At 46.8% G+C, this 26,602-nt stretch overlaps 1 protein-coding gene across 1 annotated transcript in view; it reads right to left on the bottom strand.

Moving 5' to 3' along the window:
- The window catches only part of rxraa (retinoid X receptor, alpha a), a gene marked incomplete at both ends in the record, with an annotated part of 125,729 nt that overhangs the window by 20,416 nt on the left and 78,711 nt on the right, over window positions 1-26,602 (bottom strand). The window contains one exon of the mRNA XM_079235138.1: window positions 11,852-12,090. Within this exon, the coding sequence (XP_079091264.1) occupies window positions 11,852-12,090 (239 nt within the window). The remainder of the gene's footprint in view (window positions 1-11,851; window positions 12,091-26,602) is intronic.

The following is a 26,602-nucleotide window of genomic DNA, read 5'->3' as shown; positions in this document are numbered from 1 at the left end:
CAGCCATGAACACACAGCCATGCACACACCATTTCACCTCACACTCTGATATTTGATTCCTCATAAATAGCTTCAAAGTTAAACAAAATTAAATTAAAGAAAAGGCAGCAAAGCCACATATGTTCTTGCTTGAAGCTTGAAGCACGCATCGCTTACATGGAGTGAAAATATTCCATAACTGTGGCGCTTTACCGTCACATCAAACAGAAAATTGGCGATGTCGTCCGCATCCTTTTATACCCGTTCCACGTAATCCAGCGTGGCGTGTGTGGCGTCATGGGAACTCGGCGAGATTTTTTTAAATATAAAGCTGATGCTGGTTTGGGTGTTTGCTTGCATTTTGACTGACGGATGCACCGGTGGGTTCGGCGGGTTGAAAAGGTTAAAGAAAGCCCACCGCCACATGAAAACGTTCAATTCACACCCCGACACCCACAACCCCGCCCCCCGCTCTTCACACCCCGGTTACACAAATACACACAAATGCACACACAAAGCTTAAGCTTTAGAATAAGAAAAATATTATGTTATTATGCTGCAGAGATGTGTGGTATTTTATACATTATTTTATTATTATTATTACCAAGGAGGGAAATCTTTTGCATATATCACAGACATGGTCAAGATTTATATTGAAACTAAATGTGTCATTGATTTAATTTGTGTCATCAATAATGTGCACTATTTCAATGAATAGTATGCACACAAGAGTCCAAGAAGAGGCATTATTATAATCATATTTTGGCAAAATATGCCTTTCTTGCAGGGAATAAGATGATTTTCGAGGGTGCACTTCTGGCGCGCACACACACACACACACACAAACACACACACACACACACACACACACACACACACACACACACACACCTCTGCACATCTGCCCACACAAACACACACCATGAGGTCTTACCTCAGTGTAACGCCTGAGTCTAGTCTTTTTGTCCCGTGCAGTGCGGCGCTAACAAAGTTTCCTGCGCCGACATCGTCTCTATCAATGTCTGCGAGCGGAAGACTCTATTCTGTCAGGGGATCTATTTTCGGGAAAACCTGCAACTTAATCTCGGCAACATTGCTCCCCCACGGTTGGGTGGGCAGACTTCTTTTTTGGGGTTGGGAGGGCTTTCTTTCTCTTCGGCTCTGGAAATAGAATACATGCGCCCTCCCCTTGAAACACTTACATGTGACCCGTCACAGGGAGGTATGCCAGCTGTGTGCACGGCCCACCGTCTTAGGAAACCCCTTGACGCTCTTTTTTTATTTTTTAGAGAGGATTCAAACTTTTACAGACCTAAGGAGAGGAAAAACCAAAACGAGGGCCGCCTAACATCAAGGGCTGATGCACCTGAAAGAAAAAACCTCCTCCAGCCAAACAACGGCGCTCCGCGTGCTGCAGGTGTTGCGCAACACGTTGTGGAGGACATTGGAGTGGTACATTGAGTGCGGTGGGGGTCTCCCGTCTGCCCGTGGGTGTCAGATTCTGCACAGAATTGATACATGTGATTATGTGTCCTGTGCCCCCCGCTGGCTGCAGTGCACGGCGATAGCTGGAATTCTTCAGACGTGTAAAAAGGACGGATGGATTAATACTCCGAAATTGAATGCTAGGAATCACATTCAGGGAACACGTGACGCTCTGGTGCGGTTTTTGCGAAGATGCAATGAAACGCATTGTTTTCTGGAAGCTACTGCTGCAAGTACCAATTCATGCAAATACAATACAATGGATAAAGGGCAACAATCAGTGATCAGCCTTGTTGTGATGAAACAAACCAAAAATAAGCTATAAAACGTATCAAATGATTGCCGCTAGTCGGCCCGGTTTGGGCGTCTGACTCAACCCTCCTTCGTTTGAATAGAAAGAACAATCCCTGCAGCAGAGCGGGCCCTTGTAAACCATTAGTATGCACTGGCAGCACACATGGTGGTGAAACAGAATGAAAGCCGTCCCTCGAGTGAACAGAGGAGAAAGAGGCAGGAGGAGCGGAGGAGACGGTGGAGGCCTCTGCTTAAGACGGGCTTAGCTTGATTCAGGGAGTCAGAGCACAGACTTTGCTCATGAAGACACTTCAAACGGAGACTTCAAATCCTGGCTGGCGCACCACTCCTCGCCGCACAACCCTCATGTGGAGCTTCAGTTGCTTTTACAGTTCAAGGGCACCCTTTTTCAGGACGCGGAGAAAGTTAGCTTCACAGTATTCTTGCCTTCTGCCAGGAAAAGGAACGCTCTGCAAAAACCCATATCACCCCCGCTCTGAACCGCGATTCTTAAAAATATTATTAAATGATTTGCTTCAAGGCAGGAAAGGATTGTCTATAGATGTGAGTGGACACGTTGACACTTGTTGACCAGCGGCGAGGACGGGGATCAGGGCACCATGTCATCAGTGACATCACTAGATGATAACCCTGTGTCACATTTTCGCCACCGGACACCTCGTGACACGATCGCTTCCTTTGCGGAGCTAAAACTTATCTCAGCCGCAAACTGTGGGAGGAATGAGCAGGAACCTTCTCCTCCTTTTGGCTGTGTGTGTGTGTGTGTGTGTGTGTGTGAGTGTGAAAGAGTCTTATCCGGACACGTATCAGCAGAGATGAAGGAGGATTGGGTTTCAGTGTTAGTGGGGCCGCCCTTCTGAGACCCTCTGGGTACATATTCACAGCAAGACACCCTTCGGGATCAATTACGCCACTGTTACGAGTTTGAAAGGCACCTGTTTGAACATGCATAGTTCACAAACTAGAACAAATCAAGAGAGGGTGAGAGAACTATACTATACTACACGCAGAATAGCTCAGACTGCGGCTCAGCTATTTGCAGACCAACCGACGGGTCGTCTGCAAAGTCACGTAACAGTGAATTGAAAGTCCTACTCGGGGCGAGGAAACGGAAAGGAACGCTTGATTTCAGTCACTAAAACATGTGTTAACATGATTTAAAGTGGGGTTTTCTTGTAAACAAACAAACGGCTACGTTCCATGTATGCATCCTGGTCCACATGCACATAGTCCACAGACACATAGCTCCATAGTGCTACGAGAGGTCAAAAACTCCTCAGGGAACCTTTAACGATCCACATCTCTACCTTCGCCTCAAGTCCACTGAGATGACCCTTCGCTTAGTCCCGCCCCCCAACGCAGACTGGTCATTCATAGCGTAGCACTGGCCAGCTCCGACCAGGGTTCGAGCACTAACCGGCTGGGCTCTGCAGACTCTTTTTTTTTTTACTGGTTTTGTGGATTTGGAGCTAGTCGTGGTTAAACGTTGTATAATAACGATGCTCGTTACCTGGAGAGGTTCAAAAACATATGGTACACCCTTCTGTCTGCTTGTCTCCAATATCGTTTTTTCCAAATGACATCATAATCGTGCAGTTGGTGACAGTTTGGGCGCTGAGGTAGCTTTGACGGCCTGATGGAGGAGCAGAGGGGCGGGGCTAAACAAAGGGTGTCCACAACAAAGAAGAAAGGGGAAAAAAGCCCCAATATTAATCAAAAAGTTTCAATATATTCTTCCACTGCTTTGTGAAATGAATCCTCAACTGTTTGTAGTCATGAGTCACTGTGTCAACGATATTTACAACAAATAATCAGTCAAAATCAAACTCTGGTATCTTTCAAAATAAAAAGGAATAGTGAATTGGAACTTTGCCAACACAATTGAAGTATACTTCACAGATCATCAGTCATCACTAATGACTTTATTCATGAGCATCATCGGAACTCTAAAGCATTGTTTACAGATCAGTAATACGCTTTAATTAAACGGCCCTTTTGGGTTGCCAGGTTGTGAGCTCGCAACCTGCAATACATGTCTTTTGATATCTGTCATTGTATATGACTGCAGGCCAACGATAAACTAATTTTGGTCTGAACTCGGCGCCTTCCTTCAATTTGAGATCGTTGGAGGAGGATGTGACAAGAGAAAGAAAAAGCCCTTTTTTTACACGAGACAACCCAAAAACCCATGGATTTGAATGGCTTATTAATGATCTGTAAGTGAATACAACAATTACATCTTAACCGTTAATAAAGCCTCTAGTGACGACATGTAAATCCTGCCTCGCTGCGAAACAGCTCCCCGAATATTGTCGCTCAGCTCTAATAGAACACTTTCTCTCTCCTCCCCCGGTGGATAGAGTTTAGAAGGAGCAGACATTATTCTAGACAGCTCGGAGGTTTCCAACGCTCGCCCCATGCTGTGACACAACAGATAAAATGAATCATCGCAAGCACTGCTGGCACGCGCGTGTGTGTGTGTGTTTTGACAGAAACTTTTGTCAGTCAGTACAAAAAAAAAAGGATATAAAGACTATCGGTGGCATGAAAGGCAGCCAGCCTTACAGCGGAGAAGTGGGAATACACAGTGACGTTCAGCTGCTGTCTCACCTCAGCGTGGCTGTATCTGTGTTTAAGTGTTTTTGGCATCCATGAGTGTGTGTGTGTGTGTGTGTGTGTGTGCGCGCGCGTAGGGGTTGGGTCGGCGGCATGCATATGTGTATTTCTAATTCCTGCGTCTCTTGTGTGCATGCATGCGAGTGCACAACTGTGTCCTTTTGGCTGTGTGTGTGTGTGTGTGTGTGTGTGTGTGTGTGTGTGTGTGTGTGTGTGTGTGTGCACAAGGGCTGTTTTTATAGGAAACAGGGCTGCTCCTGTGGACACTGCCTACCACTGACATTTTACAACCCAGGAGCCACTCTCCTCACTCAGTCTTCTCCTCACTACATAAATCCTTGACAGAGGGTTTGAATTGTCACGGCCCTCTCTCTCTCTCTCTCTCTCTCTCTCTCTCTCTCTCTCCCTCCCTCTCTCTCCCTCTCTCTGTCTCGCTCTCTCTCATAAATCACACTTTTTACTTCCGCACCTAACCTGTTTGGTTGAAACAAACTCTGATGCATTCGCCTGTTTAGTTCTCTTCCTTGTGGGTGTCAATCAAACTCTGGTGTTGACAAAACAAAACAAAGGAAAAAAAAAAAATCTAGTCAACTTCCGAGCAGCGCGGTTAGTTTTGGCAGTCGGGATGTGATTTTAGCTTGCATTCCAATGAACTGCTTTTAAACCTGTGCTCTGTCCGTGAACTGCAATTAAAGTCAAAAGTCAAAATTTCTGATCAATCAGGAAGTGGAAAGGTGTGCTATGCATGTATCCAATTCAATTTTTTTTAAAGATTCTTTTCATCACTTCTCAGGCACTTGGTATAACTAACTGCACGTTATCATTTAGGAGACGTACCAGATCAAGACCGTAAGAAAATAAATACAGCATAAAGCAAAGTGCATATTTTTTTGTTGATGAGGTTCGTGGCTCTGCTATAATTCAGTGCTTAGCAACACTTTATTAAAATCCATCTTCAAACTCCTGCACAACTAGTGCAGTATTGCACATATGCAACATAACATATGCATCTGCACAATAACTGTTCACTTTTTAATTTTTCTGAATGATACTGAGATTTGGTAATGGTTTATTTCAACCAATTCCTCTTCCTTTTACCCCTTCAAAAAGGTGGAGCACCCTCCTCTGCCGCTGTACTCACGTTCATGTATGTCACGTGTCGGTCATTCAGTGATTAATGGGAGCGTTTCCACTGTCCATTAGTAAGTCCTCCCACAATTAACTGCCCATCCATTTCCTTTGTCAAATAAGCGATCAGCATTTCCATTGTCCGACTGTAAGTGTTCCACTGGGGTTTCCACTCTCCACTGGTGCATGTCCTTCAGTGAGTCATTGAAAATTGTCCAACATATCACACGGTGATGGATCGGGATGTATTATTTTCAGTGACAAAACAGAGGGCCGCCCGGTGATTCTCTCGTGCGGCCATTACCGCCGAGTCCTTCGTCAAACTCCCGTTGTCTGTCACGCTGCGTGGACATTGATCCCTGTAGTAATCTAGATTTAGAGTTGTTACAAGTCCGTCAGTAGTATTTCCCATTGTCCGTCACCGAGCAGATAACTGGTACTAATCCACCGGCACTTTTTCCTGCATTTAATTTTGTTCTTCTTTTTATAGATTGCTGTTTTCACTCGATAAGCATGTCACACAGGCACCGGTACGCTGCTAATTCCCCGGCTACTGACGAGGTCTATTGATCAATGCTTCAGTAATAATCAGTGTTATCCAGTGAGTCATTGATTAGCTCTTCAAACAAGAGGTGGGGGCTGATTAACACAGACTCTGGCAGGATGTAGTTAGACAGTCAACTTTGACTGGATCCTACTGATCTGTTCTTAAGTACCTCGTGTGGGTTCCTCAGTGTATGTAATGTTGTTTCTTTTTCTTGTAAATGATAGACTGTGACTACATTTAGGTGCTCAAAAATATTCCGGTAATTGCCCGCCTCCCGTCTTCATCTCATCAGTTACCTTCGCTAAAAGCGTTGACGTTGTGATATTTGTGCATATCCCAAAACCTGTTGATATCCAAGTCGTTCATGATGCTTAAATATGTGCATTTCTCCTTTCAACCGGCTTTTCTTTTGGACATGCATCTCTTACTCCAGCTTTGCAAACGATTGGCTAGCTGGTTTGTGTTCACCACAGCGAGCATGTCGCAAAGTGGCATGAAAATAAAAAACCCTGTTGAGACGCATATTTCCGAATGCACCGTACACATGACCAAAGAATGGTCCTAAAGCCTGAATAATACCAGCAACCGTTTTAATCAGAAAAAAATGCTCCATTCGGAATGAGGCCTGATACAGAATACCATGATGGAATATTACATTTACATGAGCCATGTCAATTAAAAGTGGAGTATGAGTTTGCATGTGAACGTTGCCAGTGTTTTATAGTGCCGTTTGATCCATGTGTGCCTCTTTTATCCTGCCCTTTACAGTCGCTGTGTTGGGAGCCGTCCATAACAACGTTCTGTGAGCGCAGGTATGGAAAAAGTGGAATTAGTCATGTAGTTCGTGTCAATACAGTCCGCAGGCATGCCACGGCGACACATGTCGACACAAGACTGTGTTGAGTTGCAGTAAGATCACACCGCCAGATGCATTTGACAGCCCTATAGGGATTATCCCGGGCTTTAGAATAAATGCCTGCCCCAGAGGCATTTCAACCGCAGCGTCGAGAGCCGGCGTTAGGTGGCTGCTCTCTGAAACCTAAACCTAATCCGACTGTTTCTATCCCTTATAGCCGCCACCTCCTAAATGGTTCGTCTCCTGTGTGGCCCCCACGCAAGTCAGGACATACAGACGGGCCCCAGTGCCGTCTCACTGTGTACGCCGTCTGTTCTCAAAAATCACGGCCTACGATCTGCTGGGGGGGGATAACGGCGGAAAGTACCTGCTCCAAGACAGCTACGTGACAAGCTCTTCACGGGTTGTGTTAATTAAATACGGCTACGTTCTCATTCGCTGGCTCTGCTTGCTGTGCTTCAGCAAAAAAAACTTCAAAATAAAAGCTTTTTTCAGAAAAGGAACAGTTTTGATTACAAAACAGATGCAGGAAACTGGCCTCAACGACAGCAACAGCAAAAAAAAAAAGTTCCCCTATGTCACACGAACATTTTTAAATAAAAGGTATGTTTTTAAAAACTAGCAACGTTTGGTCGACAACAATCTAAGAGCTGTGTACTAAACTTGTAGAGAAACCCAACTAAATGAATTCTACACATTAGTTACACTTCCTTGAGCTACGTACCAGTACTGTCAGGGGGAAAAGTGGTCTCTAAAACGGCTCCTAATTGCTACCTGGAGACAGCTTTGGCTAAAAACATTCTCTCTCTCCCCCTCATCCATTTGAGGGCTGATTGACGTTGGAGAGCCTTAACTGTTCCCCTGGGACGCTACACACAGCCTCTTTGTGCGGCCATTAGAGCCATGCCACCATGATGTCATGCAGACCGACTGGAGCGGGGTCCATCAAAGACCACAGCGGCGGAATGGACCTTTACTGCTCCCACACAGGAAGGGGCTGAGGCCCACTCCGCTCCCTCCTCTCTCTCTCTCTCTTTTTCCCCTTCCTCCCCGAGTTTGTTGTGCTCCGATCTCTTAGCGACGGCGTACCCAGAGCCGGCGGATGACATCACTGTCGCCGCTCATTTTGAACTTAATGAAAGCGCGTTATCCAGTCCTTGTAAAACATTTACACCTTTTTTCACACGAGGCGTTTCTTCTGTGCTCCGCTCCCTAAACACTCGAGCTGTATTTGCATTTACTAAAGCCTAAAGCGCATTGAGGGACGCAAGGTTTCAATGGGAGAGAATGGGGAGAAAGCCAGAGGGGTGCAGACCTGAGGGAGTCGGCACTGGTCGATGATAAAGAACCCCCCGTCCCTTTGCAGAAAATGACAGCCAGACAACTCTCGCCATTGTCATTGGAAGTGTAAAGTGAGTTCCAACCCTGCGTGTAATCCCTCCCAGCTGCTTGGGGGAGTTGCGGTGTCTGTGATCGAGAGACGGTCCGTATCGTCAGAGAGTTCAAGCCCACGGTCATGACAACTGATGGGTCTCATCCTATTGGGCATGAGCTGTGGCCTGGCATCGCCTCCCCCCCCCCCCCGGGGAAACGGTCCCCTTCATACTGCGCCAGGACGGAAAAAAAAGAGGAGACGTGACAAACCTAATAACGGCAAAAACCACCGAACGAAAGACAAAGCATGCGATTTCACAAAATATTCACTTCAAAATGTGTGCAGATGAGTCTCTGATCTTCAACAACACACACAGCCGATAGCCAGGATGCAAAAATGAAGGACGAGACGAACTAGGAAGTACGCAAACCGCGGTATGTTAGTGCGTCTGGAGGCTGGGGACGGAGCTCACTGTTGTTTGAGATGCAATAATTGGCCGACAATGAAGGGCTGTTTCTTTCTTTACATGTGGTTTGGCCGTCAGACGAAGTGAGATTCCAGCCAGAATGAGAGTTTTGTTCATCCTTTCTTCTGCTATCATCAGGTTGTCATTTACGTGGTTTGATGTGGGGGATAGTTAAGGCCCATTGTTTTGGGTTTTTCATTGGATATACCCCCAAGTTTTGATGAGAAACAGAGTGGGTGAGTCGGATTTCCACCTGGATGTTTATATTTCTGTGCATCTCAAAAGTCTAAAAGGAGACACTGGTGATTGGAGGTGATGGTGAACGAGGTATTCTGGTGATGAGAACAGCTTAGAAAGATTACTTTATGATTATTTTATGACATGAGAGCTTTAGGAAGTAGACAACTGTGACATGTAAGTGAATTTACGGTGTGTGTGTGTGTGTGTGTGTGTGTGCGGTTAGCATGGGCGCGGGGTCCGTGCCTCTGGGTGGTTACGCGGGGAGGAGGTCGAGCTGTGACCTCGTTCCAGTCATCGCTCATGAAAGACGGTGACTCAAGCAGAGTGTTAGGAGCGAGTGGCGTGTATAATTAATGAAAATATTGTAAAATATAGTTGTATTAATATAGAATGTGTCTTAATAGGAGGATGTGTCATTGAAACTTAAAACTGTCCTCATGTCTGCTTACGACTACATAATACTGTCTTTGAAACAATGTTTGAAATGCTCATACTGCTTACTTTATAAATGCTCAACACAAGTTTGTTTGTGTATACAAGCAGACAAACAAAAAAGGTTAAAAAAAAAGAAAAAGATTGTAAAAGATTGAATTTAAAATAACGAATTCTTTGGTGAGAAAAATTAGCAAAAAATTCAGTTGTAAAAACTAAACAGGATCAGGGAGGTTAGCGTTTCCTGCTGAGAAGTGAGAGATAATGATTTACCACACACTGACTGAAACGGGTGCGGAGCCTTAAAGAGGAGGGTGGTGACCACCCGTCCATGCGAAACCGGAAAACCGCACAAGACTATCGATACTGAAATCTATTTTTCGATGCCTTGCCTTCAGGTTCACAGGCTTCCATTATGAGTCACATCCCTGTGTCTATATCGAACAGTATAGATTGCAAAACATATATAGTTAAACAGTGGTGGCAATGGTACGTTTTTTTGCAGCCATTTACCCTTAAGCCAGCTGTTTCAGCGAGTTCAAACAGTGCAGCCGTGTCAAACATGACTTGTAGCACAAGGCTAAATACATGCTGTAATTACTGTACGGACAGCATTACAAGTGTCACCAGACACAAACAGCTGCTACCTGCGCTTTATGCAGCTGTAAAAGAAAAACATGGCAGGACGGGCCGATAGGTAGCGAGGATAAGTACACAGGAAAAAAAGAACGAAGCTTTGATGATACCCATATAATGATAATTCATACTTATTTGCATGGTAAATCAGTACGTGTCAAAATGTTATAGAATCACTAAAGCTCCTGTTAAAGATGCTTTGACGTGAGACAGACTGATCATCTGTAACGTCTGCTAACTCGACATCCATCCTGCATACAGAGCACGCTGCTGCCGGTCAGCAAACAGCGGCGCAGATGAAAGTGTTGGAATTAAAAAGTGTAAAGGAAGAAGGAGGAAAGGAGGGGGGGGGGGATTTCTAGCAATGAAAGACTCTGTCCGCTTTCTGAAAGTGCCCCTAATCCATCCATAACTCCATTACATGTGGGACACTCTGCCGATAAGCCCGACAATAGCGATGAGAGAGCCCGTCCCAAATAGCATCACGTTGCCGAACACAATTATTCGCAAACACAAGAAAAAAAGGGGGCAGCCACTGCATTTTGCAGGGGGTGGGGACAATTTCAATTTTAGATATGGCTCCAGACGGAAACTGGGCCACTGCAGGCTTTGATGTCTTAATTGTGCCTGTGTGTTTTTTTTATTGTTTATTATTCATACCAACGAAATTGAGGGCTTATTGATGGAACAAAAAAAAAAAACAGAGGGGAAGAGACAGGAAATGGAGATGGTGTGAAAGAGACAAGGAATAAGAAACAGAGGAAAGAGGGCCAACGAGAGAGAAGAAGAATGAAGGGATAGAGGAGACAGCTGAAATATGGCAGGAGGGAGTGACGAATGGGCCTCAGACACAGAAGAGAGAGTGACAGAGCAAAGTACTGTGGAATCCCTGCTGAATGGCTCTTGATTAACTGCGGCATGGGGTCAAAGCAGGGCCTCTGTCTGCTGGGGCCTGGCTTAGGAACGCTATACTTGTGCGTATGCAACTGTAATTTGCATTTCTGAGACTGGTGAATACGGTTTGGAAGACGTGCCGCTCAACCGGTTTGCCTGGTTGGTTCATGGGGGGCGGCCTCATGAAGCCATAGTGGAGGCTGCTGAACTGTCTGGTTTCTCGATGTAGCTGGTAACGTCACCACTTTGGACATCATTCTTTGTTTAGTTAAAAGGAATAGTTCAACATTTTTTTTAGTCTGTTTGTCGAGGCTATGTCATAGACTGTATACAGGGACGGCACCCATTGGTTTGTGGGCGTTTTAAAGTCTTGAGTACATTTTTAAGTGAATGGAAATGACAGTAATTGGACTGCGGAGGAGTGATATAGACTCCATAAATGGCTCTGGTAGTGGTAGCAACCTGTCAATCACCAGGCATCCCTGCCCTAAAGCATACTCCACTTCATGGTCTATATGACTCTAAATTAACTCATGTTTACAACGTTTACTGACGTAATAAATCAAAAGACAAGTAGAGTCATTTTCTCATAGACTTCTATACAATCTGACTTCTTTTTGCAACCAGAGGAGTCGCCCCCTGATGGCCAGTGGAGAGAATGCAAGTTTTAAGACACTTTGGCTTCACTCTGCCGCCTGGGCGACAGCTCGGAGATGGTTAGCTTAGCTTAGCATAAAGTGTGGAATAAAGGGGAAATAGTTAGCCTGGCTCCATCCAAAGGCTAAAAAAAATAAAATAAATAGACAACAGTATCTTAAATGCCTGAACATGCAGCTGCAGTAAATACACTTTCCCCACATGCATGTCTGTCACAGGCCTCACCTGGGGGCTGACGCTGGGGCCGTATCCCATGCCGGGCGAGTTCATGGAGTGGGGACCCATGGGCGAGCTGATGACGGAGAAGGGCGAGCCGAGGCCGTTCATGGGCGAGCTCAGCGAGCTGATGGGAGAGTGGAGGGAGCCCGAGGGCCCCATGGACGTCGGGCTGAGCAGAGACGGGTGCATCCCCCGGTGGGACGTGGGCGAGCCCAGGGGCGAAGAGGTGAGCTGGCCCGACGAGTCTGGTCAGGGGGAAAAAAAACAAACAAACACAGAGTGACATTTAGATTGGCTGTTGCTGTAAGGTTTGATACTTTTCACTGCCATATAACATCTTTATGAGGATTAAGGGATTTACTTTTCAGATGCGCATTGAGACTGTAATTACAACAACCAAGTGGCTTACACACACCCTTCGATTTCTTTTTTAAAAAAAAGGAAATTTTCACATTTGCGCATATTCAAGCGTTTCCTGTCCAACGTCATTGACATCGAGAATCCAGCACATCTGTGTGAAAGCGGTTGTTAAAGCAGAGCGCTTCGCCAAAAGCGCTTGAGACAATTAAACCCAGCGGCTCTTTGCTCTCTCTCTCTCTCATGCAATGTTGCCTCATAGCAAGCTCTAACCTCGGGGATCTATGAGGACAGGATGTATATCTATAATGCATGTGGTTGATGAGAGGTGCAGTGGGCCACGGGGATTTAAATATACAATATATAATAACAGCTGACGGGGTGTCAGTGGTAGAGCGGCCCCTTGACTGAGCGGGCCGTCCTCCCAGCAACGCAGCGGACGGGCAGGCGTGTGAGCACAGACGGAGGGTGCGGCGGTGTGTCACTGACAATTTGGGCGACGGGTGGGCAGGGGGATGCACGTGCAGCGATAACAACTCCCTCCCCCCAGTCTTCCCTTCTATTCTCGTCCTCCCACGTCCATTTTTCTTCTTCTTATAGAGCTTTCCCCTTAAGAGCGTTTCATGTAGGGGGGATTGCATGAGGATCAACAGAAAATACATTTTCCTCATCTTGTCGTGACAGTAAATTGAACGAAACAAGACAAGAAGATGAAAACGATGTCTGGTTGCAGCACTAATTATTTTTCTTCCTTACTTTTCACAGGTGACTTTACAGCAGAAGCATGGAGCAGGGCTGCATCAGCGCTATGAAGTACATTCATTTTTTTTAGGTATTTCCGAGATTATAATGTTTATTCTATCCTTTTCTCAATTAAAATTCCAGACATGTGCAGTATGCAAAATAAAATGACAAACGCCAAATCACCCACCCCTACAGTTGACATAAATCAGCTGAGGTTCACCTCTGTCCTAACATGCTCGCCTCTCATACGCCGTCCTATTTGGACCCTGCAGCTCTGCTCTCTCTGCAGCGGGGACACGAGTGGCTCGTCACATCACACGCCCACGTTTCATAAGCGGCCAGATCCCGCTTTCCCGCGAGGCGGAATAAAGAGGCTACCGGCTTGGTGAATCGACAGCCGAGGGTAACGGGCGTTTTATCTCCGTCTCGGCCCCCGGCTGCCTTCAGCAAGGGTTTCTGTGCACATCCTCTCCGAAAAGAGGCGGGGAACCCCTGCGTCGCTGCATCAGCAATCCGGGCCGGCAGCTCAGCCGAGCCAAACACTTCCTGCACGCCCTGCTTGCCTTTACAAGCACTTCCTGTAAGCACATACACACACACACACACACACACACACACACACACACACACACACACACGGGGCCCCATCCTTTTGAAAACAAACACACACCCTTCTTAATAAAGGGCTAACAACGGCTCTGCATCAGCTGTATTAGTTCAGTGTTTAATCCTCCGACTGATACCCCTCAAGCTTCTCTCCCTCCGATTACATCCCTTCCTCTAAAAATGCGCCCACACACATAATTCCTGAAGAAAGAAAATAAATAAATAAAAAGAAAATCTCGCCCAGAGCCAACAATTCCCATAACCCTTTTCCAGTTGGGTTTTAATTCAGGCAGATAAAGAGAGCGGTATTATGGTTGCCAATCTGCCATTGTGGGTCTCAGTAGGGGGGGAAGCTCAGCTGACAAGAGTCCCAGCAAGGCCCCACCTCGAGGGGGGTAGAGCAGACTGTTACGTCTCTCTTCCCCATTCATTCCGTATGTCTCTCTCTCTCTCTCTCCTCCACCGCTTTGCAACAACCAGAGCAGAAAAATATACAGAAAAATAACCCCAACATCCCCGCCTGATGCTCTTTTTTTGTAGTTGACCGTGAAGCAAACTATGTGGTCATATTGTATGTGAACGGTGTTGTTTGGGAAAAGCCCCAAGAACATATACATATCTCTCAGCAAATGTGTGTGTGTGTGTGTGTGTGTGTGTTTATTCTTGTTGGAGTTGGGTTGCCAGTGTAGGATTACAGCAGGATGAAAAGGACTCTGTCCTAATCCTCCCCAGAGAGGAGAGGAGAGGAGAGGAGAGAGAGGAGAACAGAGAGGGAGAGAGAAAAAGTGAGAGAGAGAGAGCGAGAGAGAGAGAGAGAGAGAGAGAGAGAGGGGGCAAGGAGAGGAGGGGAGGAACTGAAAAGATGTACACAGAAAAGCAAGGAAAGGAAATGAGGGGATGAGGAGGAACTGAAAAGACATACAAGGAGAAGAGAGGAAAGGAAGAAGAGGGGAGAGAAATGGAAACAAGGAGAGGAGAAAAGAGGAGAGGAAAGGAAAGATAGGACAAGGAAACGACAAAAGCAGGACAATGTAACAACCGTCACTTTCACACGCCTGCAAGGATTTCCTGATGGACCCCATTTCACCCGGACCTGTTGAACTGGACGGTGAAACACGTTTCACCAGCAGCCGTGAGAGAACACGGAAAGCGTTTGCACGATCCGCAAAAAGCATGAAATAAACATGCTCGCAAGATCAGATAAGAGTGTGTAAAGAGGCAAAACCGAGGAGCGAGGGAGGGCCGTGCGGGAGAGACAGAGAGAGAGAGAAAGAGAGAGAGAGGGGGGGGGGGAGATAAAAAAGGACTGAGGCATCTGAGAGCCGAGTGGCAAACGGCCACACAAAAAAAAGGCTGACTCATGTTTAGATAAGAAGTGCTTGAAGCGCTTGTGAGCGCTGTCGTTTGCGGCCTCTGCCTGTCGATTGGCCCCCGGATTGGCTGGGCACACAAAAGGCACAACTGACAGCTACAAATAAGCAAATTAGGACCTATCTTACCGCCAAGAGTTCTCCACTTATCACTACTGCGCTCCACACGGGCATCTCCGATTTCTAAACAACGCTCCCCTTCCCCGCTCTTGCAACATCCCTCGCTCTTTTGTGTTACGCCGCCGGGTGCGATTACACAGAGGGGTGGGAAAAAAATGTGGCAATTTGTGTTCTGCCGGTTGCCGGGCCCTCAGCGTTTGACCGCGATGGGGCGGACGATGACAGGGAAAGGGGACGGCGCTCGACAGAGAAGCGACAGCGTGTGGCGTTCACCTGAAATGCTTGAAACAAAGCTTTGTTCACGCCTGTTTTTGTTTTTTTTCCCTCCTGATTAACGGCCGCCCTCTCCAGAACAGTGGCGCCATCCGTCATGGGCTCATTGAGCGAAAGGGGGAAGCGCCTAGAAGTCGTCCAGGTCGGTTTCAGAATGAAGGCGAAGGGAATTTTGAAATTTCCCCGCTATTCAACAAAGAAAGCTTGAGTTGCCTGAAACTTAACCATACCTTGACTGCAGAGGTAGTGAAGCATGAAACACTCGTTGGAACCGTCATACCTGTCGTTTTTATGGAAAGGAACTGCATCGTCAAAGTCCAAGCAGCGGACTCGAGTCCTTCAGAATGCCGTCGGGATCACGATCGTTTCCAAACGAGAGAAAAGGGTGTTTCGGTTGATGGAGGGGGGGTCGAGTTAACCGATGACTTTCAGTCGAATGCGTCCGTGGTTGCTCGTAGTAACAAACGTGCATTTGACTAAGATTGAAGGCTTTTACGGGGGACAGCCGCGGGAGTCACCAGGCAACACGGTCACTCAGTAAAACAAAACACCGACGGCGTTTTGTTTTTTTAAAGCTTGCGTACGAAAAAAACTACAAAAGTACATATAAATACATTTATATTTATATATCAGGCCACTTTGCTGACGTCTCTACTCCCTCAGTATTCGCACACGGATCAGAAAAGTACATTTTGTTTGGGTTGCATTCGCCATCTTTGTTTGGCCTTGCATGTTGTCGAGCTATTGCACTCCACTGTCCGTCATCAATGATGCCCTGTTGAAGAGAAGGATGTTCTGCGGTCTCCATAGTTACAGTGAGTCCCTGATGTACTATTTGCTGGCAGAGGGAGGAGGCTGAGGGGGGCCTCTGTAACAGAAGCCCACCTGATCTCGCCTTAATTCTGTATTAGTCGTTTAAAACCTCCAGGACACCGTCAAGAAAAAGAAAGGATGAAAGAAAAGTGGGTCGTGCAATGAATAAATGCATCGAAGAAGGATTTGTAATTCTGCACAACAAAGTGATTTTGGCTTTTGTGAAAGTCATTTAAAAAAAACACATTTGTAACAAAGCTTTCCCTTCTGCCATTACAAACATTGTTTTTTTTAATGGGTTTATGTAATGGCTATATCGGATTTGTAGCCCAAGCTTTCGACAGGTTAAGAAAACCTATATGTTGGGCACTCGATTTGTTTCTCAAAGCACTACATGACTCTTCAGGACTGAAATGAATCAATGTAGCCTCAGCCGGTGAGACGCAAACGGCTCGGACGACCTGTGATCTCTTCACGCGGCGTTTCATGGAGTCTACAAATGACTCAGCGGGCTGCAGAGCGACAGTCATACCAACAGTTGGTCTAACCAGCCCATGAGCTCGTGTTGCCTCTGCCAACAGTGAGGGATTATGCATTATAGATGCAAAGTGCACCCACAACAGCCTGAGCAGATGAAACCTCGTAGTCTGTCCCCCTTTTCTCTTTCTTTGGAACCGTTTCACCGTTTGTTTCGTCTCCCCTTTTTCTTGCTTTTTTTTTTAAACGCGCATTTACAGTCGCAAAGCGTGCGCCTGAGCGCGAGCAGACAACAGATGCTCACTTTTCAGCGCGCGGCTAACTCGCCTCCTCTATTATTCATCCACCGGGGCCACAGGGGGCGATGCCATTGGCGAGGAAGCCAATGGCCAAGTTTTTTGTATTATTCACGAGGATGTTTTTAGGAGGAGGTAGGTGAGTCGGGTTCTTAAAGCTCGTCGAACGCCAGAGCACAAATGCTAGTCATTAGCATGTCTCAGGACGTGTTAGGGTGGAAGACGAGAAGAAAAAAAACATTCAGCAGAAAAAATATATATAATTCCAAGAGATCCGGTCGGTTTTGTTAAATACCAACGTCCACGTGCTTTGAGTGACACAAAGCATGTGTGCTCATTAATCAGATAACGTCTCCCTCCTGTTTTCCTCTGTATACTGATCAGGACAAATTCCTTTTAATGCACAAAGCATCCAACCTGAGAGTTGGAACTAACTTACCACTTTGCTTCCTCCACCCTCATTACGGTAAGCGAGGTGTGGGGAAAAATGCAAAAGGTCACGTGGCGATGAGGGCGTTCGCTTTAATGGCGGCTCCCGACGAGGCGAGATATCATTGACGCAACTCGAGCTGCACCTTCGTGACCGCTCATATCAAAAGAGTCCAACTGTCAGGTTCAGGCCCCTCTCTGCCGGCAACCGCAAACAAAGTAAAAGAGCCCCCAAAAAGAAGAAGAAGAAAAAAAGGGGACCTTAATGTGGCATAAGTGGCAGAAAAGACCCAAAACAGGCCACCCGTAACTTCCCAGTAGGTGGGCCGCTAACATCCATCATTTGATACGGTGTTGATATAACCCGATTCTTTTTGCCTGTTGAAACAACTGCCCTCATTAAAAGACTTAATTCTTTCCCTCCCGCCTCCCTTTTAGTCTCCTCTGTCTCTCGGGGGGTTTCCTTTATGAGGTTTCCCTTTGTGTCCCGCCACCGCCCGCCCGCCCCATTTCAATTAATCTAGCCTGATAGTGTGTGGATGATAGTGCAAGCTCCTGGGGCATGCCGGTGCCCTCGGTGTCTCCCGAAGTGTCGGAGAGGGGGCCACGGAGCCGCGGCCGGCCGGTGGCTCGGTGCCAGCTAAACCAGAGATTACTGCCCCGGCTGCCGGCGCTCTGATCTGCTGATATGGCACCTAATTGTTCTCTCTGGCACCGGAGGCGAGGACAAGGCCGGAGAAAATGTTCTCCGAGGGTAGCGGCGAGGAAACACTCCAATGCAAAAGTTATTTTTTAAGGAAAGCTAGCGACTATGGCTTTAAGTCAATGTGTCCAAAAAAGAGGCGTGCAGGAACAACGTTAAAAACAGTACACTGTGTATTAGTACAGTAGCAGTAAACAATTTAAACTCTGTCGTCATGTATAAATCTTGAAGGTCAGACTTGTGTCAGACTACATGATCTGAATTGGCCAAGAAAACTGCAATCTTGTGCATCTCTCTACTGAGAGTATCTCCAAGTCTTTATATCCACCACAAAAATGCATCTCTCCATCTGTTGCCACGTCTGAAATCATCCAGAGAGCAACACGTGGGGAGGCCGACACAAAAGAGAGGGAGGAAAGACGGCCTAGAAGGAGGTGTAGCACACACACACACACACACACACGCTGGCCGTCCTCGACAAAGGGCGGTAATTACCGCTGCAGCCTGTGGAGCCGCCCTCGGGAGAGGAAGATTACATTTGCGACCGATGCTCTCCGGGCTCCGCGTTGAGGACCCGTTGCCTTTTCCAGTTGGTTAAAGGACAACGTGCGCTTTCAATGACCTCGACAAGATTAAGCGGAGATTGATATTTGTGGTCCGCAGAACGATGGTTACACGAGGGCTCCAGCGCCGCGTTTCCTGTTATGCAAGGCAGGCGTGATCCATCGAGCTTCCTCCTTTGTTTTTGCACCCAGAGATGAAAATCACAACACGGGCCCTTACCTGGCTCGCCCGCTGCCAAACAACACTTGAAGGCACGTGGCTGAGTACAAACACACACACACACACACACACACAGAGAGACAACACCCCGGGAGCTATCTGATATCTGCTTTTGGTTATTTTAGTTTGACAACATTAGGAAGTGACACGTTTCTGCAAGATTACCTTTCTGTGCTGAAATGAAAGGAAACACATGCCTTTTTTTGGTTTTTAAAAGGTAGATAAAAGTCTCATTCAAAAGGGAGAAGCATTCTTTGGAAATGTATTGGGAAGCCACTCAAACCAAACCGAGCAGTGAGGTAAAAATGCTGTATCCAATCTAAACATGTTTAGCCCATTCTAGGGGTTTGGCTTACTGTTTCTTTTCTTTTTTTAAGAATACCAACCCTCACTTTAACTAGTCACACTCTCATGTATTAGGATGTTTACTACTAGTGAGCAGGTTTTAGTTAGTTTTAGTTTCAGATCTGTGTTCAGACCTAGGACTGGTGCTCCTGCTTGCCCTTTTACTTTTTTAAAGAAAAGGGGTTTTAGGTCGTACTCAAAATTAAACGATTACATGTCAATTAGGAAAAGGGGAGGAGTGGAGGAGGAATGAATCTATGGCCCAGTGGTCGTGAAGCAGAGATTAATTATGCCAATTACTGAGTGGGGTGGAGAAACAAACTGTCCGTTCCCTCCGGTGACATCGGCGTGATGAATTTGCCACTTGATGACTTGTTCCAGAGGCGGCGGGGTGACGGACGCTTTCCATTTGGATTTGACGAAGTGGCGGAACGCATCAGAAGTTGGGTGCAGCGGGTGCGACTGTGTTTGATCCCTCCCACCACCCCCACAGAAACAGTTACTGTTCTCGTGATTTAGGACAACAGGTCCTTCTCAGTTATGCTCAGAGAAAAGTAGGGTTGGGGTTTTGTGACAGAGACTTGAGTTCATTGACTATATTACAAGCTTTTGAAACCTCCGCCTCCCACACTCATATTAGCTTTCTGCCGCAACGCGCCGGTCTGTTTGTTATGAATGTCAAATGAAGAAGGTTCTGGCTCTCGGCCCTGGAGCTGGAACTGCCCTCCCCCTCCCTGCCCATTGCTGCCCTCTCCCCTCCTTCTCCCTCTGGGGACCAAGCCACGGATAAAAGGGGAAAGGGGGAGAGCATGTGATAGATCAATAGACGGACGCATGGAAAGAGAGCCGGAGAGATTCATAGATAAGACAGATTCAAATGTGGAGAGGGAGAGAAAGTGCGAGAGTTTCGGAGAAAGCCAGAGACCCTGGGGGGGCCGGTCGGAGGGGAGGGGGAGTGAGATGGGAAACTTAGTGTGTACGTGCTGCAGGAAGAGGTGGGGGGGGAGAGGACACACGCCCCTCAATAAGAGTGTGTGTTCTGTGTGTGATTGTCACCGGAGGAGTGTACTTTGGATCGGTGCGTCGACTCACAGCAAACAAGGATCAAAGAGAGGGGGAGGGGGCTGCATCCAAGACAAATAAACAAAATCAAATATATTATGAAGCCTGACCGACCTTACACCCCCCCACCCCTCCTCCTTCTGTTGCTCCAATGTACACAGACAGTATGCAGTACACAAAATCAATTACCTTTTGGCCCATTATCAACAAAATGAGTCAAACAGCTTGTGTCAACAGCGCAGCCTCATTCCACTGGACGCTCGGTTTCAAATGCACAGCTCCTCCGGCTGGAAAGTTTTACGACGGGCTCCTCACGAGGGCACCGCGAGGCTGTCTTCACCCAAATCAAGTTCCAGTCCGTCACCGTGTCCGAAAAGTCAGTTTTTTTCTCAAACCGAGTGGGATAATCTAGTAATCTAGGCATGGATCTAATAGACTTGGATTTTTTTCAAGGAGAGGGGAATAAAGCAAATCACTGCCTTCTACTAGAATATGTTTAATGCTCATAGAAACAAACATTCTGTCTCTCTGAAGATACCTGCATTCCCCTCTGTCTGAAAGGGTTAAATCAAGAGAGTCATTTTCTCATAGACTTCTATACAATCTGACTTCTTTTCGCCGCCTCCTGATCTGATAGGCGCCCCACAAAAATCTAAATGTTATTTGTACAAGCACTGCAAAGGTTCATTTTAATGACACGTCCCCGTTGAGTCATCCTCCAATTATCATGAATATTCGGTCACTTGACCAAACGCTTAAATCGCCTCCTCGTTTCACCACCGTATTTATTACGAAATCACACACACAAACACACACACTTGTAGATAACAAGTGTGTGTGTGTGTGTGTGTGTGTGTGAGTGTGTGTGTGTGTGAGTGCGTGTGCTCGCGTGTATGTGTGTGTGCTCGTGCATGTGTGTGTCTGTGTGTGTCTGTGTATTCAAACAAATGGCTGTGCTAGAATAAAGAAAAGAAAGAAGAAAAAAAAGACATTTGACTCCAGAAAAGGATTTTGTGTTTGGTGAGATATTTTCTTTGCACTGCAGATCATCTTCTGCACAAGTCTTTTTCTTGGAATGATCACGACTGATTCACATTGTCTGAGCATGCCGAGATGGTTTTTCAGGATGGAGTCTGATCAAACAAGGACATGGCTCTGGTGAATTAGCAGAGAGAGAAAGGTGGTCCACTGAAGCACCGTGAGTGTCAGCAGGCCCCGTAAGAGGAGTTGGCATCCTATGGATGTTTGTCTTTGCATCATCTCTCTCCTGTGCTTTTTTTCTCCCCTCCTCTGTGACTGTTTCCTTCAATTTCCCCGCACGGCTTTTCCTCTGCCTTCTCTGCTCATCAGCTGGACTCCCCAGAGGTGGGTGGGGGGATAATCCCAGTTCGGAGCAGCGAGTCTTTCATGTCCTGGGAAGACACGTCAGCTCTCTCTCTCTCTCTCTCTCTCTCTCTCTCTCTCTTTCTCCCTGCAGATACCTGCACCGCCGCCTCTCCCTCTCTCCGCTTGCGTTTGTTTTCACCCGTGTTTACGTTCTGCTTCAATGGGGAGCTCATCCGGTTCTGCCGGGGTTCGACGTGAGACCGACACCACGAGCTCAGTGTTCAGGCGGCAACACGAACACCTGGTAGTCCCTCCATCTCCAGGTGGAGCCCCTGGGAGGAAGGCTGCGCACTGCGACCAAACCCGTTTGGACTCAAGAGTGCATGTAAAGGGCAGCATTATTATTCAAGAGGGGCCCATGTAATGAAGCTGCGGCGCATCAGAGATCCAACCTCTTACCGGCAATTATTTTTGAATCAATCCACGTCCCCTACTTCTACCCGTAACCAAGAACGTGAAAATTCTCAACTTGCTCAGTCAACACTAACGAGGGATCATCTGTTATCAGATCAGAACACGTTGGAAAACACACTTATCATCAGCTGCTCGACAAGGAAACCTCGGCGGGCTCTTAAATGCAAAAAGACAACCCCCCAAAAAAACTGTTTGTTTGTCTTCATTCCAAGTGTATCATCTTCGTCATCATTATAAATGAATTATCCTCCAATAAACTGGAGGCTTACTCGGATAAACAAACAACCATCAGAAGCAGTGCAAATAATGTCATGCATTCTTGGTGATCTTGCAATAGAAAAGAGCTAAATTAAGTTAGCATATCAAAGCAGACATAGCATAATCTCATGTGTGTCCAGATATTATCCTCAAAGGAAATGTCAAAAAAGAAATTTCCATTCTACAATAACAAGTGCTTTGGCAAAGTAGTGTATTCCACTATTTTCTGACAGTTCCTATTATATTTCTAATAAAACACACACATACTATATAAATATAAAACATTATATATAAACATATACATAAAACATGTATTAGTTAAATGTAACACACACACACACACACACACACACACACGTACAAACACAGGCAAAGCTTTCCTACTTTTAGAAACACATCAAAATGAGTCATTTTTCCAGGGTCTCACCACTGAACAATGGTCCCTCAGTCCAATCAAAAGATTTCTTTACTGCAAGATACTTTTTTTTTCCGATGATGCAATGACGCAAAGCACATTTGCTGCGACATTTGTGCTGGGAAAGTCGTTTTCTGGACGGCCCGTTCCCCCGGCGATGAAATCCACATTATTTCTTTTTCTGCCTGTGCCTCTCACGGCCTGGATGCACTGGAATTACGTGTTGGGATTGGCCTCAGGACAGAGGCCAAATAAAGCGGGTGTTATGGTTGGCATGGACAGCCGCGCTGCAGAGAAACAGGTGTTGTTCATTGGCTCACGTCGGTGTGGCCATCGCTGCGGAGGCTCGCGATTGGTGGAGGCCGCCGCGTTGAGGAGGCCGACGACGATGCCGGGCAAGTCTGTGGGCACGGGATGGCTGAGGAGGGTGAACGGGGGCGGGGCGGCTTGGGGGGAAAGGGGCGGGTAGAGGGCGAAGAACAGACCACCTGGATCAGGGGGCCTCAAAGGCTGGCCTGACATAGTAAATCTGAACAACAGTGAACAGAAGTCTGCTGACTTCCCCTCTCTTGCATTTTCACTGGCGGCTTTCCACAACACACACACACACACACACACACACACACACACACACACACACACACACACACACACACACACACACACAGTCCAGTGAAAAACTTTCAAAAGGAGCTTCAGCTCGTTTTTTTCCACCAAGTTAAGGGGGATTTTTCTTCTTTCTTTTTTTTTTATAACTGCGTCCAGTGAAAAGAGAAAGTAGATCAAAAGACTCCAAAGCACCAGGAATGGTCAAAAAATGATAGCTTCATCTAAAAAGAATAGTGGTGTGATCGAGAGGGGAAGTCGACGGATGCAACAGACATTGCAGACACACACACACACACACACACAGTTGCTTTAAGACACCAGCAGTTACAAGGGGCTTATTGAAGAAGGAGGAAATACCGAAGTTTGACAGTCTTCATATGTCCTAAAACCGGGGTTGAGCCTTGATTGAATGATCAAACTCACGTGGACAGAGTGTGTGTGTGTGTGTGTGTGTGTGGGGGGGGGTGGTTCAACACCAAGACATTGTTGGTCTCATAGAGAACTCTTTCGTGTTCAGTGACTGTACTGAACCAATAATAGAGCAACTGATGTTACGAGCCGTCGTTTAAAGGAAGCGTAGAGACAAACAGAGACTCGTGGGAAAAAAACGCAAAGCGCATAGAAAAGCGTGGCAGTGTGAAAGAGTTCAATGTGTTCATGCTGTTCATGGCCCACGTGGGCTGCCCCACATTAATCAAGCTTCAGGTTCCCATCACCCCCCCCCCTCTCAGCCTACATTACCAAACGCCGCTGTCCTGACCTGGGCTGACCCAGACCCAGACGCTCAGCCTCAGTCAAGTATCGGCGAAAAGGCTTCAGATGCGCACCGCAACAGGAGTTATTCCTTCCATTAACTCGACATTTCTGTCTTTTGACAGAGCTTATTTTTCCTGCCCTCGTGACCCCCGCATCCTCCTCCGTGAGCTCATTCTGCCGTGACTAACAGGGGTCCTCAGGGTAAAGAGAGGGGTGTGGGAGTCCTCCTCCTTTTTGCCTTAGTGCCTTCAAGGGGGTACTGTGTCGGAGGGGAACAAGAGAAAACATCCAAACATCAACAGGGGAGAAAAAGGACTCAGCCAAGTTCGGCGAACTAATGGGAGGCGGAGGAGGAGGAGGAGGAGGCCACTGACAGATAACACACACACAAATACACAGCTTCCTCATTACCACACACATGCTGGAGTGTTTTATTTGGACTCGACCCCATGCGATAGGCCGGGGCTTGGGTTCCTGGCTGCCTCTCTCTCACTACAGCTGAGGGGAAGTCTCGCCGTGGGAGCGTCAGAGCAGAGCGGCGAGCAGGACGGGACCCCCCGGCCCCGAGGTCACACGTCGCCTCTGGAGATAAGTCACGGATCATTCATCAACACACATGCTCACTGATATCCCTACCACAGAGACGTGATTAACATGCCAATTAGACGCAGGAAGCAGCCTCAAGGGCTCCTTTTTTTTAAAAATATATTTATCCCGTTTCTTTAAGCCATAAATCGAATTCAAACACATGCAAACACCGTAGATGGAACGCCCAATGCACGAAGAAGGCACATTGCGCACAGGCCGTGAAATTATCAACTGATTCTTCATTCCAGAACGCATTTCTTCCATCCACCCACACAGGACGTACATATTTAGACTTAAATAATAAACACGATTCACTCCCGATAACCAAGGATGTGAAACATAAAGCCGTAAAACTACTTCGGTAGGTTTAGGAAAGATTGTGAACTACTTGGTTAGGTTGAGGGAACATTCGTGGTTCGTGGCGTTAGTTCTCGTTTCACGTGGGTCACGAAGGACCGGTCTTTGTTTGACACATCCACCTCCCCTCACGGCCGCTCTTTTGGAATATTGGTGGTCTTTATACTTTACATAGGAATTGATTCCGTCGGATATCTGCACATTTTTTTAAAGCTATACGAACGCTGTTTGAGAAAAGCCTGACGTCATACCTGTAAAGTTGTGTGACTTCTTGCTCAGTGGCGACGAAGTCTGTCCAAACACCAGGCAGAGTACTCACAACCTCTTCTGTGGTACTTCCTGCTGCAGTCGGTGTCCCCGGGACCACGACTTGCAGCTGGTGATAACCAGCTCAGCGTCGTATCCTCGTTGATCATACTTATCGTTAATGTTCAAGCCCCCGGAGACCAAACATTTCTGTTTATTGCAATAGATAATTTCTCATTTTACATTACTTCTCAGAAGCTAGACCTAGTGAATGTTTGGCATCTTTGCACGATAAATCAACAACAAAAACTAATTGGAAAATCAAGAATGACTGTTAAATAACTGTTACAACACTATTATAACTGACTGCTTTTTGGTTGTTGTTGTTTTTTTACTGTTATTCAGAAACGCAAATAAGAATAATGAACCGGAAGTTGACACCTCATTCAAAGAGGCGCATTGATTATGAAAAAAACACGCGGCTGCAGAGTGGGATCCGGTACGGCACGAGACGAGACGAACCACTCGTGAGCTCTGCAGGCAGCAGCAGAGGCCTGACGCTGACTGATGGCTGGCTGCGGATCCTGAGGGGCATCGGGAGTTTAATCACCCATAACCGCAATTACGGACGTACACGTCAGACTCATAAAGCGCTGAAACAAGATGAGCGCTTCCCTCCTCTCCTCCCCTCGGCGTGCATCGGCCAAATTCCACTAAAGCTCAAGGAGGAGCGAGGGAGCTGAGGGCATAAGCTCACAGAGAGAGAGAGAGATAGATGCACAGCATTAGAGGGAGAATTGCCGCGCATTAATTAGTGCTTTTAATACACTCATGAGCTATAAAACTAGTCGTTATGCGCTCGCTGTGTCGCGGCGTTGCCTTGTTGTCAAGGCAAAGAAGTGTGCCATGTTTCCTCACTGGAGATACTTGGAGAGCTCTAAGAGCCTTGAAATGCGAGATTCAAAAGGACGGAGCTTCTGCGCCGAGCGATTGCACGATGATGAAAACATTAGCATATCAAATACGCGAAAAGCCCGGCAACACACACACACACACACGCTCCTGAAGCGAGCCCACACTCCTAATGATCACATAAAAAGCTCATAGTACACCGTAAGACAGGCCTTAGGATGGATTAAGATGCAAGCCTTTATCACTGGGTTCCCACAATCCCCTGTAGAATATCTCAGCTTTCTCTTTCTCTATTATTATTTCCCCCCGCCCATTTGCTCCACTCCCTCTCTCCATTTCCTCCGTACCTCAGGGATAGTGCTGGTAGGAACAAAATAACAAAAAGAAGCAGAAGAGAACGATGGAGGACGGTACGGAGGTAAACATAGTTGGAGCGAG

Source organism: Taurulus bubalis (genome assembly GCF_910589615.1).
Source record: "Taurulus bubalis genome assembly, chromosome: 19".
NCBI classification, from domain to species: domain Eukaryota; kingdom Metazoa; phylum Chordata; class Actinopteri; order Perciformes; family Cottidae; genus Taurulus; species Taurulus bubalis.
The sequence above is the reverse complement of the archived record's forward strand: the minus strand, read 5'-3'. Positions and strand labels throughout refer to the sequence as shown.